We start from the raw sequence: 18,829 nt of genomic DNA, 5'->3' as shown, positions 1-18,829 counted from the left end.
GGAACTGTATCGTCCAGCTTCGCCTTGCATGCAGGTTGCTTTCTGTTGATGCAATTTCCTTGGGAGTCAAAAACTCATCAGGACTATTTTGGCAGAAATGAGGTCTTTTCTCTGTTGAGTCATGCTGATGCAACTGTTCTAGGAAAACAAAACTTTCCATGTTATTAGAATAAGCTTTGGTGTCTTAGCCTGCAAACTTCCCTGCTAGCTGCTCCTCTGTTAAGGCAGCAAATCAGCGTCCTTTTTTTTCAACTGAATGCTTTCAGAAAGAGTAAGACAAAAAAAACCACCTCACAACCCTGCTTCCTTGGCAAAGTCAGTCCCGAAGGCTGGCTGTTGAATGAGTAACCATTTACACAGCATTTTCATGCTCTGCCACAATGGCAGGGCAAGGATAGCCCAGAAGGAAAATAAAGGGAATCTGCTCCTTTGCCTTTTAACTTTCAGTCTGAAGATCTAACCAGGGGATGGAGCGGCTGGCAGGGTAGGCCTGATATGGAACACGACAAAGTTAAAATTGTTTATTTTTCATTATAATGTTCCTTTTTGTTGTCGTTTGAAGATGAATACCCGAAGCCCTGCAAGTCAGATTAAAGCACAGGCACCAGCAGTGCATGCCAAGGCTCTGCTTCCAGGACCATGAAAGGATGCCAAGCCGTTCTGCTTTCAATTATACGAGTATTATACCTCCTGCTCCAAAGCCTGCAAGCACAGATTTGACCACTTTTCCTCACCATCCGTTTCCGGGGGGGGTTAGGAAAAGAGTGCCCTGGGCTCAGCCCGGCTGGCACCGCTGCGGCCGAGCTGACGCACTGACACATCCTGGTTACCAGGGGTAAGTATCAGGAAGCAGTTTTGCGCTGCTTGCAAAGATTTGGAAAGCGTTTCTGCTCATATCTCAGGCTGGCCAACGGATTCTACTGCTTCTGCCTTTTCTTCAAGGCAGGGGTCTGGGGCAGGGTGTGGCCCGGGTTGGGCCCCTTCTGCACTGCTCACTGTCGCTCTCAGCAGAAAACCAAAAAGCAGCTCTGCATGTGGATGCTGACATACAGGAGGAAAGAGAGGAAGGGAGGGGATGGGTTGCAGGATCCTGCTATGTGGGACCGGGGAGGGGAAGTGCTTTAAAGAGTGCGACATGCCCAGATACTGCAGAAAATAGAGGAGTCGGTACCTCTGGCTGGCAGAGGGGAGAGAGCTGCAGGGCTCTAGCAACTGGAGTCTGATCCTAAAGCTGCGTTCCCTGAGTAACACAACACAGATGCAGAAAGAGGAGGCAGTGGGGATATAATAGTGAAATAATCCTTGTAACTCTGATGGCAGACTGACTGAGGACAAGTGTTGCCACGTGTTCCATGGTTTTTGATCAACAAGTCCATCCCTGTGGGGTTCTGGCCACATAAATATATTTCTGTTTCTACATCTATTTTGGTCAACACTCATCTAATACAGCCCCCCATCACTGGTCGCTGCCCTGTCTAGCAGCAGCAGTTTACTAGTGGAGGAGGGTTGTGGCAGGAGCTTGTCCCTCTGCCAGCAGAGGCAATGCAGGGAACCCAGCACTGAGCCGCAGGAGGCAGGAATGCTGAGCAGGCTGTAGCTGGGGGTCAGGGAAGAGCTGGCTGAGGGAAATGTGTGCTTCTTGTGCTGCTGTTGGCTAAACAGGAACGTTTAAAGCAAGAGAGCTTCAAAAATGATGACCACAGCTCTGTCTCAGCCCTATCTATCTGACAAAGGCTTGTGTGGTGTCTCGCTTGGAACATCAGCAGTTACAAAAGCACAGGCTTGTTGCAGATCTGTGCCCTGCTGCTGGGAAAAAGTAATGTACTGGCACAGATGGAGGCATGTGCCTTTTTTAAACACCGTAAAAGAGGAAGGATAATCATAGCTTAAACTTGGAGGAGGAGAGAAAGCACCCACAACGTGCTTTGTTCAATGCTAAACATGCGGTTACTCTGGAGAAAAAGCAGATGAACGGTATTCTCAACTTAAAAGACAGCAGCTTTCTCCTACTCTAGACTCTTTGATTTCAGAAGAAGTTGTTTTGAGTCCAGGTTGCAGCTCAATTTGGAAGCTGATGCTCTGGGAGGCAGGTGGCTGGTATCTTGCCTCTGTGTGTGTGGCAGCTTGTGGAGGGCATTTCTGGCCACCTTGAGCATCTTCTGACCTTTCTGACTCCGGATAACCTGATGAATCCTGACAAATTGACCTGGAATGAGAACGAGAAGTTGTGCTGCTTGTAGACATTTTTTCCCTACTGATGGAAACAAGCAGAAGGCCCACCCTGATTTCTTGGCTTTTTAAGCAGTTTGCTGAAATGAACTGCAAGGTTTGTGAATTGTGGCATGGGAAGGTGGGCAGGGTCGCTCCGGTCTTCTCTTTCTGAGAGAAACCAGAAACCCAGCCCAGTTTAGAAGCATGATGAGAGTGGGCTGAGCCTGGATGATAGGAGAAAGTTGGTGCTTCTGAAAAAATAGCTGGTGCCTACCTCGAGTCTCCACGAAAGCACGGTGGTGAAGCTGTAACAGATAGAAAAGCGTGCTCATTTTGCATTCAATGAAGTATGTGGCCTCATATGTGGTCATCTTCTCCAAAGCTCTTCACAAATTTAACTATACTTAACTTTATCAAGGAGCTGCAATTTTGATGACAAAAACATATAGGAATGAGTCGCGTCAAACTGAGAATCAACATTTTTAAACGTTTTGAAAACTGGAAGTCTTCCCTCTTGAAGAACAAGAACCATTCCAGCTGAGTGGTGCTAGAGGGAAGAGGTAGCTTTGGGGAAGTTGATGACACCCCTTCACTAAAAGACCATTTCCCTTCTCTGCTGTGTCTCACAGCGGCTCTGTCTCTACTTTAAAATGTTGTTATGCTTATCATCTATTCTCTGTAGCAGACAGAAAATACAAGGGTATCTCAGTCTTTCAATTCCTTTTTTTCGAAAGCGTCAGGTTCTTAACCTCATGTGCAATGCTAATTTCAATGCAGTGGGACTGAAGGTTGCTATGAGACGCACCCGGGCTTCTGCCTGGGCTTTGCCACCCTTGAGCACACAGATGCTGCTGTGGGCCCTCTGACATGTGGCAGGAATCAGTCTGTCTGTCTGCTCTCAGGCAGGTACCTCTTGGTGCAAGCGGGCAGCAGATCGTGACAATTTCTGCACACAGAAAAAAAATGGAAACTGCAGTAGGAAGGTTTGGTGTTTGAATTTAATGGGTTTCCCTTTCAGAGCTGGTAGGAAGACTCCCTACCCCTTTATGCATGCAGCATGCTTGGCCATTTGACCAGCTGTGTGTTTCCATTCAGTCAGGCTAAAATAAATATCATCAAACCTCCCCTCTCAAAATTGCCTTGGATGTTTACAGAGGGATACTTTCTTTCAATCTGTGTCTTCTTTTTCAGACAGAATATCATTCCCATTCTTATGCATTCTCTATTTGTTGATAACATATGTCTGCAGTGTCCTAGGAAATGAAATGGTGCTGAGTGTTTCTCTAGTACTCTCTTTGACTAAATAATTTGACTCCAACATTTATATCAATATTATATATATATCAATCTATAGAATGATAACATTTTACAGAACCTACACAACAAAATAGCTTGACTGTGCTGAGATGTTCTGTTGCTCGGTACAGTTAACAACCCCCAATGCATACCAAACAGTAAGTATTGAAAGTAGAGGTACAGTGAGGTGAATGCAGTTTGGCCTAGGAACTATTTCTGCACTTAATGTTAGAGGAAGTGATTGTGAAAGAATGACTTGCGCAAAATGGTTGCATCAGCCTTTCCAGCAATGGGTGATGACTGACAAAAGGAGAGAGATCTGCCACTGAATTTCAGCTTGTGAAGACGAGAGTGCAAACACAATCTGTGCCAGCTTTGTGTCCCCGGTCAGCAGCAGCGATAGAAGTGGTTGAAATGTGAGTTTGAAGGCCAGTGTCATGCATGCTGGACAATGCCAAACTCTTCAGAAGCCATGGTTACCTTAGGGGAGTAGCCACTAAAGAAAACTCATGCAAACCGGTATGCTTCACCAGCTGAGTAGTTAGAGGACGTTGGGAAACCATCAACATAAAGTTTTGTTTGAGGAGCACAGGCTGAAATATTTTCTCACTCCAGGACTGTCGTCACATCAGGCCTGCCAAAGGGTTTCCAGTTTTTGTTGTGCTTGCAGGTATGAGGTGACCACCTGGATCCCAGAGTACATGATCAGCGCAAAAGGAGACTGAAACACAGCATGCGGTACACAAGGTAAGTATTTACTCTCTGCTTATTCAGGATTTGGGGGTACTGTTCGTCTGCAGTACTGCAACTGTTTACAGCAGCTTGTGAGCTTTAATAAGTGACTTATTTTCCGGTGTAGCCAATGGTGAAATGTTCTTTGGCACCCGTGGCAGGAAACACAGCCCTTCTGTAAATTAAAATCAGTATTGTTCTAATTACATCCACTGTTTATAAGGTGACAGTAACATCCAATTCCCATCTATTACCAGTGTTGATTTACAGAAAAGGGCGATAGACTTGTTTGGTTACATATCAGCTTGTTCTGCCGTTCCAGTGAAGAGTGTAAATTGCTTACACAGTGTGTAAAAGGGTGTGTCAGGAGCCTATGCAGCATGCTTTTTAGAAGCCCTGAGGCTGGTGAGACTCCATGCAGGGGACCCCAAAATCTCTTCCGGGAAAATTTGTGGTGTTGGAAGCCACAGCCCACTCGAAGGACCGAGAGGGGAGATGCTCTCTGTTTGGGCTTCTGCCTGCTGGGTAGCCATACTAGATGGGCAGGCTGACACTGCAAAGGCTCTGAGCATTTAGAATCAGAGAATCACAGAATCATTTAGGTTGAAAAAGACCTTTAAGACCATTGAGTCCAACCATTAACCTAACACTGCCAAGTCCACCACTAAACCATGTCCCTCCCTAAGCGCCACATCTACAGGTCTTTTAAATACCTCCAGGGATGGTGACTCAACCACTTCCCTGGGAAGCCTGTTCCAATGCCTGACAACCCTTTCGGTGAAGAAATTTTTCCTAATATCCAATCTGAACCTCCCCTGGCGCAACTGGAGGCCGTTTCCTCTTGTCCTATTGCTTGCTACTTGGGAGAAGAGACCAACGCCCACCTCACTACAACCTCCTGTCAGGTAGCTGTAGAGAGCGATGAGGTCTCCCCTCAGCCTCCTTTTCTCCAGGCTAAACAACCCCAGTTCCCTCAGCCGCTCCTCATAAGACTTGTTCTCCAGACCCCTCACCAGCTTCGTTGCCCTTCTCTGGACACGCTCCAGCACCTCAATGTCCTTCTTGTAGTGAGGGGCCCAAAACTGAACACAGTATTCGAGGTGCGGCCTCACCAGTGCCGAGTACAGGGGCACGATCACTTCCCTACTCCTGCTGGCCACACTATTTCTGATACAGGCCAGGATGCCATTGGCCTTCTTGGCCGCCTGGGCACGCTGCCGGCTCATGTTCAGCCGGCTGTCGACCAGCACCCCCAGGTCCTTTTCCGCCAGGCAGCTTTCCAGCCACTCTTCCCCAAGCCTGTAGTGTTGCATGGGGTTGTAGTGACCCAAGTGCAGGACCCGGCACTTGGCCTTGTTGAATCTCATGCAGTTGGCCTGGGCCCATCGATGCAGCCAGTCCAGGTCCCTCTGCAGAGCCTTCCTACCCTCGAGCAGATCAACGCTCCCGCCCAACTTGGTGTCTTCTGCAAACTTCCTGAGGGAGCACTCGATCCCCTCATTCAGATCATTGATGATCTAACTATCTTCCCCTGTTTAGGGTTGAAACATCCAGCTGTAACTTCGTTGCTGAGAGGAGGCGTAATGTGAGAGATGTAAGAGGCGAGAGCTATAGCCATACACTGTTGAGACATGGCATGGGGTATGGCTGTACTCCAGAGATGAGTAGCACGCCATGTTTGCAGGGCTGAGCAGCTGAAGTAGGAGAGGAAAACTGATATCACAGGATAACTCTTACAAGAAAAAATTTGAATCTGAACTTCCTAATAAAATTGCACAGGTTTTCAACTGTTTTCAGTTGCTGTTCAAAGCTAAAAATCAACACTACCTTCTCTCCTTTCTGTTTCCTACAGCAAAATGTTCAACCAAACAGAACACAAATCAAGAACTACACACACCTGGCGAGTGTGGGCCATCTGCATGGTCTTAGCTGCAAACATCTCCACAGAGCAAGCGCTGAAGCAGGCTTGTCCTTCATGCGATGCCACTCAGCTTTGCAACTGCTCTTCCATGGACTTGGACTTCATTCCCCCAGGGCTCACGGCCAAAATCACAGTGTTAAACCTGGCCCACAACAGGATAAAGCACATCCGATCCCAGGACCTGCAGCAGGCTGTGAGCCTGAGAGCCCTGCTGCTGCAGTCCAACAAAATCAGCTCAATAGATGAGGACTCGTTTCGCTCCCTTGGGAAACTGGAGCGCTTGGACTTATCAAATAACAACGTGGCTCACTTGTCCCCCGTGTGGTTTGGGCACCTTTTTTCGCTCCAGCACCTTCACCTTCAAGGGAACTCCTACAGAGACCTGGGGGAAAGCTCCCCCTTTTCTAACCTGCGGAACCTGAGCTCTCTCCACCTGGGCAACCCACAGTTCTCCACGATAAGGCAAGGGAACTTTGAGGGCATTGAGCTTCTGGACAAGTTGTGGATTGACGGTGGCAATCTCAGTCAGTACGAGCCAGGAAGTTTGAAATCGATTAAGAAGATAAATCATATGATCATAAACCTAAGAAGTACTAATGTATTCTCAGCAATTGTCAGGGACCTTCTGCACTCTGTCACTTGGTTAGAAGTGAGAGAAATCAAATTAGAGATTGAAAAAAAAAGCTTGGTGCAGAACTCTACACTTCCTTTTACGATACGAAAACTTACGTTTAAAGATGCTTCGTTCACAGATCAATATGTTAGCCGACTAACAATATTATTGAAGGAAATCATATCTTTACGAGTATTAGAGGCAATTGATTGTGTACTTGAGGGAAAAGGAGCATGGGATACTAAAGAAATTGCAAGCAGTGGGGAAACTTTAGTTGAAACAGTATCAGTAATAAATATGGTGATTCAGGAATTTCATTTGTTTCTTGACCTGGAAGGTATGGAGTCACAAATAAACAAACTGAAAAGACTCACCATTGCAAGCTCTAGAGTTTTCATGGTACCATGCAAACTTGCAAAACATTTTTCATCACTTCTGTATCTGGACTTTCATGATAATTTGCTTGTAAATAATCGCTTAAATGAGACAATCTGTGAAGATGCTTGGCCTTCATTGCAAACTTTAAATCTAAGTCAAAACTCTCTAAAATCTCTGAAACAGACTGCAAATTCTGTAACTCGTCTACCCAAACTGATTAATCTTGACATTAGCCAAAATAAGTTTGGTGAGATTCCAGATGTGTGCGAATGGCCAAAAAACCTTAAATATTTAAACCTCTCCAGCACTCAAATTCCTAAACTAACAACTTGCATCCCTCCGACGCTGGAAGTTTTGGACGTTAGCGCTAACAACCTGCAGGAGTTTGGACTGCAACTCCCATTTCTCAAAGAGCTGTACCTTGCAAAAAACCAGCTGAAGGCCTTGCCTGGTGACGCACACATTCCTAACTTAGTGGCCATGTCAGTCAGAAGAAACAAGCTCAACAGTTTCTCCAGGGAAGTGTTTGAGTCCTTCAAGAAAATGGAGCTGCTGGATGCCAGTGACAACAACTTCATCTGCTCCTGTGAATTCCTCTCCTTCATCCACCACCAGGCCGGGATAGCCCAGGTGCTGGTGGGGTGGCCAGGCAAGTATGTCTGTGACTCTCCCCTGGCAGTGAGAGGGGTGCAGGTTGGAGCTGTGCACCTCTCCCTAATGGAGTGCCACAAGTTCCTCGTGGTGTCGTTGATCTGCGCCCTGGTGTTCCTGGTCATCCTCATCCTCGTGGCCGTCGGCTACAAGTACCACGCGGTCTGGTACCTGAGAATGACCTGGGCATGGCTCCAAGCCAAGCGGAAGCCCAAGCGAGCCCCTCCGAAGGACATCTGCTATGACGCTTTTGTCTCCTACAGCGAGAACGACTCCGACTGGGTGGAAAACATAATGGTGCGGGAGCTGGAGCAGGCCTGCCCCCCCTTTCGGCTCTGCCTCCATAAGCGGGACTTTGTGCCTGGGAAGTGGATCGTGGACAACATCATCGACTCCATAGAGAAGAGCCACAAAACGCTCTTTGTGCTGTCCGAGCACTTTGTGCAGAGCGAGTGGTGCAAATACGAGCTGGACTTCTCGCACTTCCGCCTCTTCGACGAGAACAACGATGCAGCGATTCTCGTCCTCCTGGAGCCCATCCAGAGCAAAGCGATTCCCAAGAGGTTCTGCAAGCTGCGGAAGATCATGAACACAAAGACCTACCTGGAGTGGCCTCTTGAAGAAGAGCAGCAGGAGATGTTTTGGGAAAACTTGAAAGGGGCCTTGAAGTTGTAGAATAAGCCAGCAGTCCCTATTTCAGCATATTTCCACAAAGGATATGTGTCAGTGTTTCTTCCTGCTAAGAAATTTTTCTTTTTTATATTTCTGCCTAAGGATAACTGGCTTTGTTGTGTATAGAAATAATTATCATCTCACTAAATGAGAAAGACCCACTTTAGGCTTTCCAGTGATTTGATACTCTGATCTTTCAAAATCCTTGCCAATAACTATTATATTTGGAAGCCACGTTGGACTTGATATACTTTTCTAAATACATTTAGCTGTATGTAGGGTATTTCTGTACTTTTTCCTCCTGTTACCACATCCCCAACTAGTTCCTAACAATGGCATTGTAATTTACAAATGAAAATATAAGCCAAGTGCTTCAATGCTCCCCCGTGTCTGTTATTCTCCTTTAGTTTATTTTCAGTGCCATCATGCATAGCATGGCAATTAAAATTAAATTCTGGAAAAAAACTGAGGACTTACATTAAAATAAGCCCTCTGAAGCCCTACCATCGCTGTGCAACACAGAAAAAGACAGTATTGAATACATACTTGCATTCACAAGTCTGTTATTCTGGCTAGTTACACCAGAGTCCGTACCACCATGCACAGATTGGGGTTTACTCAATACCTGTGAAGGAAGCATCCTGGCACCTTGTACAATGTCTGTGGTGAAATCCAGAGGCATTAAATCACTGGGGTTTTTTTTCCTTAGGCTTCTTTCTCCCTGTGAATGCTTGTTTCTCCTTCATGGTCACCACCATGTTCCCTTCTACCTTCCCACAGAAATAGCTGAAGCCTTCTATTTGTGGGGTGTGAGGCTGTGTTTCTAATGAGCGGGCTAGATGATGTTGCAGACTGGGTCACTTCTTGTTTCTGCTCTTCTTTACATTGATTACATTTAAGTAATCATTGGGCCATGCACCCCTTACAGCTCTACTTAGCTTCCTTTATAACCAGTGAAGAAAATCACACCAATAAGAGGTAATTAATCTTTCTACTTCAGTATGAGGTATCTCCTAGAACTACTGTATTGCTTTTCACAATTTTCAAAGGGAACCTAGACAAGCAGGTAGATACAGATGTTTACGTTAAGATAGGTGGTCCCACCCTGAGTGCCTGGAGTCACAGTTGTTGTGGGTTTCTTGTGTTTTAGAGGTTCTTGTGGAAACCTGAAATTGTCTCTGAGGGGATAAAGTTAGGTGTGGGCTTCTCTAACTTGGCACTTCCATGCTCCCCTTTTCTTGTGTTGCTGGAGCTTAAGTACAGGAGAGCCTAAATGAATCTTGATTGAACTTTAGACATGCAATTATTTTGTGGTGAAATAGCAAAGCATTGGCATATGGGCTGAGCGAGTATTTGAAAAATGGAGAAATTTGCTTATACACACACACTTGTCTGTGTGTTGGGTATATATGACATATTCATATATATGTATATCTGTGTACGTGCTTATACATATGTATATATTCACACTCCTGTGTGTATGTGTATACGTATATACACACATGAGATGATAGTTTCTGTGGGTGTAGCCTGTGAACACCACTTTCAGTTCTACTTTCCTGTTATAATGATATCTCTAGGGTTAGTCCAAAGTCTGCTACAAAAGGATTTTTCTGTTCGCTGTCTTGGAGAAGAATAGCTCACAGGCTAACCAAGGCTGAACTCCAGGTAAGTGATGAGTGAATCATCTGACAGCAAATACTGAGCACTGATAAAACAGATTAGGAGACTGCGTGCCTAGAGGTAAGGAGGGAAATATGTCTTGCCGATCATTTCAAAGAGAGGGTCAGAGAGAGAGGTAGGAGAGGACTTGGCTGTCACACAGTACGCTCTTACCATAGACCCAGAATTTTATGGGTTGGCACATTTAAAAGGACTGAGGGCATTACTGCTCTTATGCCAATCAGATCCCCTAGGTGGGAATTCCCCTGCTTACATTGCCAAGGCTGAGAGATGAAGTGGGAAGGAAACAGCAGCATGAGAGGAAGCTCGGTAAAGAGCGATCAGCGAGAGAGAGATGAAACACGACATAGATTAACCGGCATGCAGGCACCAGAGCTGGAGCTGGCTTCCCCGGGAATCTTTTCTGCACAGAGATGAGTTTGCAGGTGGGTGGAGGCTAGAGACGTAGGGAAAGAGAGTGGCGCTGCAATGCCAGAGCAAGAAGCAAGAAGGAAGCACTGGGGAGAGGCTATCTAATTTCTGCCACTGAGTCCTCCTCCTCTGCATGGGGGATTCAGGGTCCTTGGGGCTGCGGGGCAGGGGCCAGCTCCTGCAGGAGTCCAGGGTGGGGAGGGATTGCTGACTGCCAGCAGAAATGGAGCAGGCAGGTGCAATCGCAGGCAGCTGGCAGGACTGCATGGCAGGCAGGCAGCAAAAGGAAGGCTCACTGGGAGAGCCAGGACATGCTGATGGGAGCAATGTCCTTCAGGAAAGGGGAGAGAGGAAAACAGGAAATGAAAAAGAGACAAGCTGGGTCAGACTTTGCCGTTTCTGCTCAGTTTCCTCATAGGAGGGTGCCTTGTATGTGCTTTGTCCTGTTTGTATGTTGTCCCCCTTGTGTGTCGATACCGGCTGCACAGGGAAGGCTGGGTGTGAAGGTGGGCTGCGTTTGTTTTAGGAATTCAACCAGGAAAGAGCTCATTGAGCAATGGTCTCAGGGCAGTGAGATCAGCTATCTCCTCACCTAACTCTGCCCTGTTGCACATCCTCTGTGTTGGAAACAAGAAGAGGCATGCCTATGTATGTGTGCGTGTCTGTATACACATACATACTATTAAGACAATGCTGGTGGGTGATAGCTAGGACATATGTAACCCACACACAACCGAGTAGAAATCAGCAGCTTTCCCCAGTCTGCTTGTGGATTGATCCTTTCACCAACCAGTGACCCTCGTGCTGCAGACTCCATAGCACTGCTCAAATTTACCAGCCCTCATTTAGCTTGATAGCGTTCTCCAAGCTAGAATCAATTTGCACACTATTGGCACGCTTTATTTTAGCAGTTACATTAGCCTTTAGCATTTGTTAGGATTTATAGAACCTCATTCTGTTGGCACTCATGGTTTTGTTAAGAATATGTGCATATTTCCTCAAATACTTCTACTCGCCTGTGCCAGGGAAAATAATCCTGAGCATGTCTGATGCCTTGGACCGTTTGCCCATAACCCAGAAACACTTTGAATGTCTAGTTAATCACAGCGCCTTATGGTATAAGGGCATCTGTGCAAGTTTCCATATTTTTAGCTGCATTTCAATTTCTATGTGTCTTTTTTTCTTCCCAGCACAACAGGGAAAAGTGATTCCTTGGTAGGGCAATGATATCGTGTACTAGGGCTATATTTCTGAGTGGGTGCAGAGAGGCCTGAAATGACCCTGTAAGTCAAGGTCTTAAGCTGAATTATTAGACAGGAATGGAAAGGGGAAGAAAATGGCTGAAAATGAATGAGGGTGGGAATGGGATTTCCCTGAGTGTCTGCTCACGTCACAGATGAGCAAAAAAACCTGGAAAAGATGCTCGGGGAAGTGACAATAAAGAAAAGCATCCTGTACCAGCAAATGGGGTTCAGTCCTGCAGTCCCTGGTTGGTTTCAGGCTGGTAAGGTGGAGAGCCATTAGGCTTAGTCGGTATTTCCCATGCAGTACCTGCCCAGTTCCCTTCCGTGCTGCCAATTTTCCATCTGTAAATAACCTACCTATAGATAGATTTTGATTGGCCAGGTTGCCTGGTTGTTTCTTTTTCTAACAGTAAGCATTTTGATGGCAACTTTAAAAATACCACTTAAATTTGTTGCTTGTGAAACTCATCTTACTCATAGGAGCTTTGCTCCTATGACCTACAGCACTGTGTTATCCAGCCAGACTTGCAAGACCAAAAAAGCCCCATAAAAGAGCCTCAGCTGGACAGCAGGTGAGTGTAACTACAGATTGCAATTCTTTGGGTGGGATTCACAGGGACAAATATCTAGGTATCTAAACTGTGGTGCTCCATTTTAAGTCGATGGGGTCATTTCTCTTGGAGTCATCACATTTTAATGTGGGTGTCCAAGAGACATGATGTGAATTGCACCTGAAACTTGTTATTTCTCTCCATTGGCTTTGGAGGACATGGTGGGTGACCAGCTCAGCTGTGGGCACTTAAAGACAGGGGAGAGGATTGTGTCCTTCAAGACCCAAAGCTCTACATCAGAGAGAGACAGATTAAAGGAAAATAACACAAGAGGTCAAAATGCTTATAGTCCTTCAGGTGGAAAGAGATGGAATGATTGAAAATGTTATCCACAACTTTTCCTCCTCTCCCCATATGCCCAAACAATCTCAGCTAATTCTGCCCCTTTTGAATACTTTTAAGCAACTCTGGCTAAAAATAACGCAGCTAGAAGGGTAGGAATTCTCTGTATGGACTTGTCTGCGTGGGTCAGCTATTGTAAAACAAATAAGAGTATGAATTCAAAGTACAGTAGAACTTCGGCACAGAGTCTCAGTGGGATGACTGAAGGAGAAAGTACTTCTCAGTGAGCCAATCTAACCCAATTAACCTGATACAGAGCCCATGACGATCTTTGGGAACCTGTTCATTGGCCTCTTTGGGGTTGGTTCACTCTTTTCACCCTCAGTAAGAGACCTACTGAGGTAGGGGGGTTTGTGACACACTGGGGAAAGTTATGCTTTGAAAGTGCTCTTTGATCCTTGTCAAGAAAGCACAAACAAAAGAAGGGTTATAATTCAATATGTAATAAGGGTTTTGAAGGGAAAACAGCCCTCTCAGGCTTCAAGAATTTTTTTTCCAACTCCTCAGAGGGACAGAAGAACTAAAGTCACCTTGTTGGGAGTAAGGACGGGCTGGATATTACAGCAAGCTCTGTAACACAAAAAGCCATGTCAAATCTCTGCTACGAAAGGCACAGCTATAAGAGGAAAGAGAAGTGATGCAAGATCCACAGCTGTGTGGCTTCCCTTGAATAATTTCAGTCCAGGAGATGAGGAACAGGCTGTGGGGCTGGAAAAAGCTGATGTAGTCCAGCCAGTTGATCTGATCTGCAGGAGGCTCCGAAAGCCCCTGGCTCTGTGTCATGGCTGGGCCTGACCTTCTTTCTGCCACAGACACCCAAAGCAGAAAAAGCCACTGGCAGAGGAGAAGGATGTGGCAGTAAAAAGGAAGAGCTAGGAGTCTGTAGGTTACAATGGTCAGTTTTCCGAGCTTAAGTTTCATTAGCAAGTATCGGACTGATGGCGACATGATAACGATGGCCTACACAGACATCCAGAAAAATATTTATTTCCCTGATCCCAGCACATTTACAATCAGAATAGCCAAAGGCAGATAAAATGAGGAAAGGGACTGAAACATATGCAGCCCTCTTCTTCCTATTGTCAGAATTGAGATTAGACATATGCTTGAAATGAGTATTAAATGTGAACGTCACTATATCTCCTGCAAGAAGCTGACTCTTCTTGATGCAACCAGGATTTGAAACAGATACAGGAGACTCCCTGTAGTAAAAAATGAATATACAAAATAATATTCACAGATCCAGAATAAAAAGACCTAAGGTGGGGCTGAGAGGGGATGTATGGGGACTATTTCCTAAACAGGTGAAGGATCAGATTAGTAATAATGTTGTGATTATTCAGATGTTTAGCTGAATCTGCAAAAGATTTGTGCCGCTGTTAATTGATCTGATAGTCCTCATTCCAAAATTAGGAACCACAGGGAAAAAAAGAGTAAATTCAATGTAAGTAGCATTTGACAAATGATTCTGGAATATTTGTGTACAATACGCCTTTTTTTGACTAATCTGTTTCATCTCTGAACACTGTTAAAACCAAATATATTTATAGTGCCTTCAACAGGACAGAACAGCAAAGGTTATGTTTTAGATATATCCAAAATGTACTTTCTTCAAAACTAACTATTCATCTTATATTTGCTCTGACTGTATTTCATATTTTAGGCAAAATAATGACTACACACACCTGGCGAGTGTGGGCCATCTACATGGTCTTAGCTGCAAACTTCTCCACAGAGCAAGCGCTGAAGCAGGCTTGTCCTTCATGCGATGCCACTCAGCTTTGCAACTGCTCTTCCATGGATTTGGACTTCATTCCCCCAGGGCTCACGGCCAAAATCACAGTGTTAAACCTGGCCCACAACAGGATAAAGCACATCCGATCCCAGGACCTGCAGCAGGCTGTGAACCTGAGAGCCCTGCTGCTGCAGTCCAACAAAATCAGCTCAATAGATGAGGACTCGTTTCGCTCCCTTGGGAAACTGGAGCGCTTGGACTTATCAAATAACAACTTGGCTCACTTGTCCCCCGTGTGGTTTGGGCACCTTTTTTCGCTCCAGCACCTTCACCTTCAAGGGAACTCCTACAGAGACCTGGGGGAAAGCTCCCCCTTTTCTAACCTGAGGAACCTGAGCTCTCTCCACCTGGGCAACCCACAGTTCTCCACGATAAGGCAAGGGAACTTTGAGGGCATTGAGCTTCTGGACAAGTTGTGGATTGACGGTGGCAATCTCAGTCAGTACGAGCCAGGAAGTTTGAAATCGATTAAGAAGATAAATCATATGATCATAAACCTAAGAAGTACTAATGTATTCTCAGCAATTGTCAGGGACCTTCTGCACTCTGTCACTTGGTTAGAAGTGAGAAAAATAGCATTCAGTATACCTGCTGAAATGCAACTATTGAGAGTCATGTCGTCTTCTTTTGCAAAGAAAATTTCTTTTAAACAGACCTTATTAACAGATGCTACTGTGCCTGAGATTGTCAGCATTTTAGAAGACATGCCAAAATTAGTGGAGGTGGATATGATAGACTGTAGACTCTTGGGAACTGGACGATGGGCAATACAAATTCAAGCAAACCAATCACAGACTCTTAGAGTTCTGACAATAGAGAAATTATCTATAGAAGAATTTTATTTGTTTACAGATCTTCAGGCTGTGGAAGGCCTGCTATCTCTTCTTACCAAAGTCACAGTTGATAACACCAAGGTCTTTTTGGTACCATGCAGACTTTCACAACGTCTTCTGTCATTAGAGTATCTTGACCTTAGTGCGAATTTGCTTGGAGACTTCAGTTTGGAGCATTCGGCCTGTCAGGGTGGTTGGCCCTCACTACAAACTCTAAATTTAAGTCAGAATTCACTGAGTGACTTAGAAATGACGGGTAAAAGTTTGTCTCATCTAAGAAACCTAATTCTCTTAGACATTAGCCAGAATAACTTTGGTGAGATTCCAGATGTGTGCGAATGGCCAAAAAACCTTAAATATTTAAACCTCTCCAGCACTCAAATTCCTAAACTAACAACTTGCATCCCTCCGACGCTGGAAGTTTTGGACGTTAGCGCTAACAACCTGCAGGAGTTTGGACTGCAACTCCCATTTCTCAAAGAGCTGTACCTTGCAAAAAACCAGCTGAAGACCTTGCCTGATGCCGCACCCATTCCTAACTTAGTGGCCATGTCAGTCAGAAGAAACAAGCTCAACAGTTTCTCCAGGGAAGAGTTTGAGTCCTTCAAGAAAATGGAGCTGCTGGATGCCAGTGACAACAACTTCATCTGCTCCTGTGAATTCCTCTCCTTCATCCACCACCAGGCCGGGATAGCCCAGGTGCTGGTGGGGTGGCCAGACAAGTATGTCTGTGACTCTCCCCTGGCAGTGAGAGGGGTGCAGGTTGGAGCTGTGCACCTCTCCCTAATGGAGTGCCACAAGTTCCTCGTGGTGTCGTTGATCTGCGCCCTGGTGTTCCTGGTCATCCTCATCCTTGTGGCCGTCGGCTACAAGTACCACGCGGTCTGGTACCTGAGAATGACCTGGGCATGGCTCCAAGCCAAGCGGAAGCCCAAGCGAGCCCCTCCGAAGGACATCTGCTATGACGCTTTTGTCTCCTACAGCGAGAACGACTCCGACTGGGTGGAAAACATAATGGTGCGGGAGCTGGAGCAGGCCTGCCCCCCCTTTCGGCTCTGCCTCCATAAGCGGGACTTTGTGCCTGGGAAGTGGATCGTGGACAACATCATCGACTCCATAGAGAAGAGCCACAAAACGCTCTTTGTGCTGTCCGAGCACTTTGTGCAGAGCGAGTGGTGCAAATACGAGCTGGACTTCTCGCACTTCCGCCTCTTCGACGAGAACAACGATGCAGCGATTCTCGTCCTCCTGGAGCCCATCCAGAGCAAAGCGATTCCCAAGAGGTTCTGCAAGCTGCGGAAGATCATGAACACAAAGACCTACCTGGAGTGGCCTCTTGAAGAAGAGCAACAGCAGATGTTTTGGTTTAATTTGAAAATAGCTCTAAAATCCTAGACAGGGACATTAAGGAATGAATATGTAGCAAATGTATTCTGGATTTGTTTCCCTTGCCTGTTCATCCCATCACCTATCTGTATCTCGAGAATAGAGAGCTGAGCTACTGTAAATTCTATTACTTGCTGTGAGATTATTTTCTTTTTGTAGCCGTGGTCATGAATTGCTGTACTGGTTTGGGCTGGAATAGAGTTAATTTTCTTCATAGTTGCTCCTGTGGTGCTGTGGTTTGGATTTGTGACCAAAACAACGTTGATAACGCAGGGATGTTTCAGCTATTGCTGAACAGTTCTTGCACAGCATCAAGGCCTTTTCTGTTTCTTACGCTGTCCTGCCAGTGAGTAGGCTGGGGGTGCATGACAATTTGGGAGGGGACACAGCTGGGACAGCTGATCCCAGCTGACCAAAGGGATGTCCCATACCATATAACATCATGCTCAGCAATAAAAGTCGTGGGAAAGAAAGAGGAAGGGAGGACGTTTGGAGTTACGGTGTTTGTCTTCCCAAGTAACTGTTACGTGTGATGGAGCCCTGCTTTCATGGAAATGGCTGAACACCTGCCTGCCGATGGGAAGGTGTGAATGAATTCCTTATTTTGCTTTGCTTGCGTGAGCGGCTTTTGCTTTGCCTATTGAACTGTCTTTATCTCAACCCACGAGTTTTCTCACTTCCACTCTTCCGATTCTCTCCCCCATCCCACTGGGGGGGAGTGAGCGAGCAGCTGTGTGGTGCTGAGCTGCCTTCCGGGGTTAAACCACAACAATTGTCTACGCACGTTAATCAGCAGTGTTAGCAAAAGCTGTTTCATTTAAATATTTAATGATGAAAAGTTGTTTAGATATACAGCTATGTAGTTTATATATCTTCATCTTTTCAAAAGCTTTAGGAGAGAGCCTGCCTAGCCAAGGGTTTTTCTGCATTCTTTGTATAAACCACTTCTAATCAAATGCAATAATAGTCAGTTTACGCAGCAAGGATTTTTGTCCTAGCTCTCCTAGTTAGTGGATCTAAGGACTGATTCTCAGCAGTATTTCACAATCACCATAAGTTAAATGTCCAGATGTCCTGAGGATCATGGCTGCAAGGCTTAATGTAAAAATGCACCTTCACACTGTGGTTCTGGCTGTTGTAGCATGTGTTCTATGGCAGACAACTTTCTCGGTGAAAGACACCTGCGGAGGATGATTTCTGTCTAGTTTCATTGTACCATGTGTGGGAATAGATGCTGCAGAGTAGGGTCCAAATACTCTTCTGACTTGCTCAAATTTAAGTTTAAGCTGTTCTCAGCTAGAATGTGGGAAACACTAATAGATATGTAGTCTTTGAATCCAACACCATACTCCTCCTTCTGATCAGCAGCCTTAGCACAGGCACGAAAAGGGTGTTTCCTACCTTTCTACTCTCTGTAAACGTAGTCCACAAAATCAGAGGGGGTAGAGAGCATCCCACCTCAGACATTGTGTTTGCTGTCAGCTGGGGCCATGTTTTCTCGAGAAGATTGCTGGGACGAGGCCTCTAATTGCTGAAAAAGTGGAATAAATGGGAGACACTGGCACCAGGCTCTTCCTTCAGAGATGATTTAAAAAGAAAGGGGTATCTTGGATGATACCTGCCTTGCAGCCACAGGAAATTTCAGATGAACCCTAACAGCTTGAATCTGGTAGGCCAGAGGGACAACTAACTTCTGGATCAGTTCAGGGCTTAGGCACAGTGTAGGACATTTCCAGGCATGTACAGAAGCAGACCGTAAAAGCCTTCACATGGAAACGCCTACAGCATTTTGCTGTATCTGTGATGAGATCATATCCAAGTTAGTGTTTTTATTGTTGTGTTTTGGTCTTGGGCATCTAACGTGTACAAAATCTTTGTTCAAACACCTCAATATTTGTAATTGAGTTGGTACTTTGGAAGTCTCATCTCACAGCTAGTTACCTGTTGTGTTACTGCTTTTAGGAAGCTCTCTGCACAGCCAACGTGTCAGTGAAAGCGGAAGTCCCCCTGTCCTTTGCTAGCCATTGAGAAGGCTGAGGACAAACATTCT

General features: G+C 45.7%; 2 protein-coding genes across 2 annotated transcripts; both read left to right on the top strand.

The window, feature by feature from the left end:
• The first annotated feature begins 3,873 nt into the window (after positions 1 to 3,873).
• On the top strand, positions 3,874 to 8,856 carry LOC143159581 (toll-like receptor 2 type-1). The gene is made up of 2 exons (XM_076336655.1): positions 3,874 to 4,254; positions 6,092 to 8,856. Exons 1-2 carry the CDS (start codon positions 4,241 to 4,243, stop codon positions 8,475 to 8,477), a joined length of 2,400 nt encoding a protein of 799 aa, XP_076192770.1. The 5' UTR covers positions 3,874 to 4,240; the 3' UTR covers positions 8,478 to 8,856.
• A 5,580-nt stretch (positions 8,857 to 14,436) lies between these two features.
• Positions 14,437 to 16,976, top strand: TLR2 (toll like receptor 2). Its single transcript, XM_076337626.1, has one exon. The coding sequence runs from the start codon at positions 14,437 to 14,439 to the stop codon at positions 16,786 to 16,788; it is 2,352 nt and encodes a 783-aa protein (XP_076193741.1). The 3' UTR covers positions 16,789 to 16,976.
• Positions 16,977 to 18,829: the final 1,853 nt, after the last annotated feature.

This window comes from Aptenodytes patagonicus, chromosome 4, assembly GCF_965638725.1.
Source record: "Aptenodytes patagonicus chromosome 4, bAptPat1.pri.cur, whole genome shotgun sequence".
In the NCBI taxonomy this organism is placed as follows: domain Eukaryota; kingdom Metazoa; phylum Chordata; class Aves; order Sphenisciformes; family Spheniscidae; genus Aptenodytes; species Aptenodytes patagonicus.
This window is presented reverse-complemented; position numbering and strand designations above follow the sequence as displayed.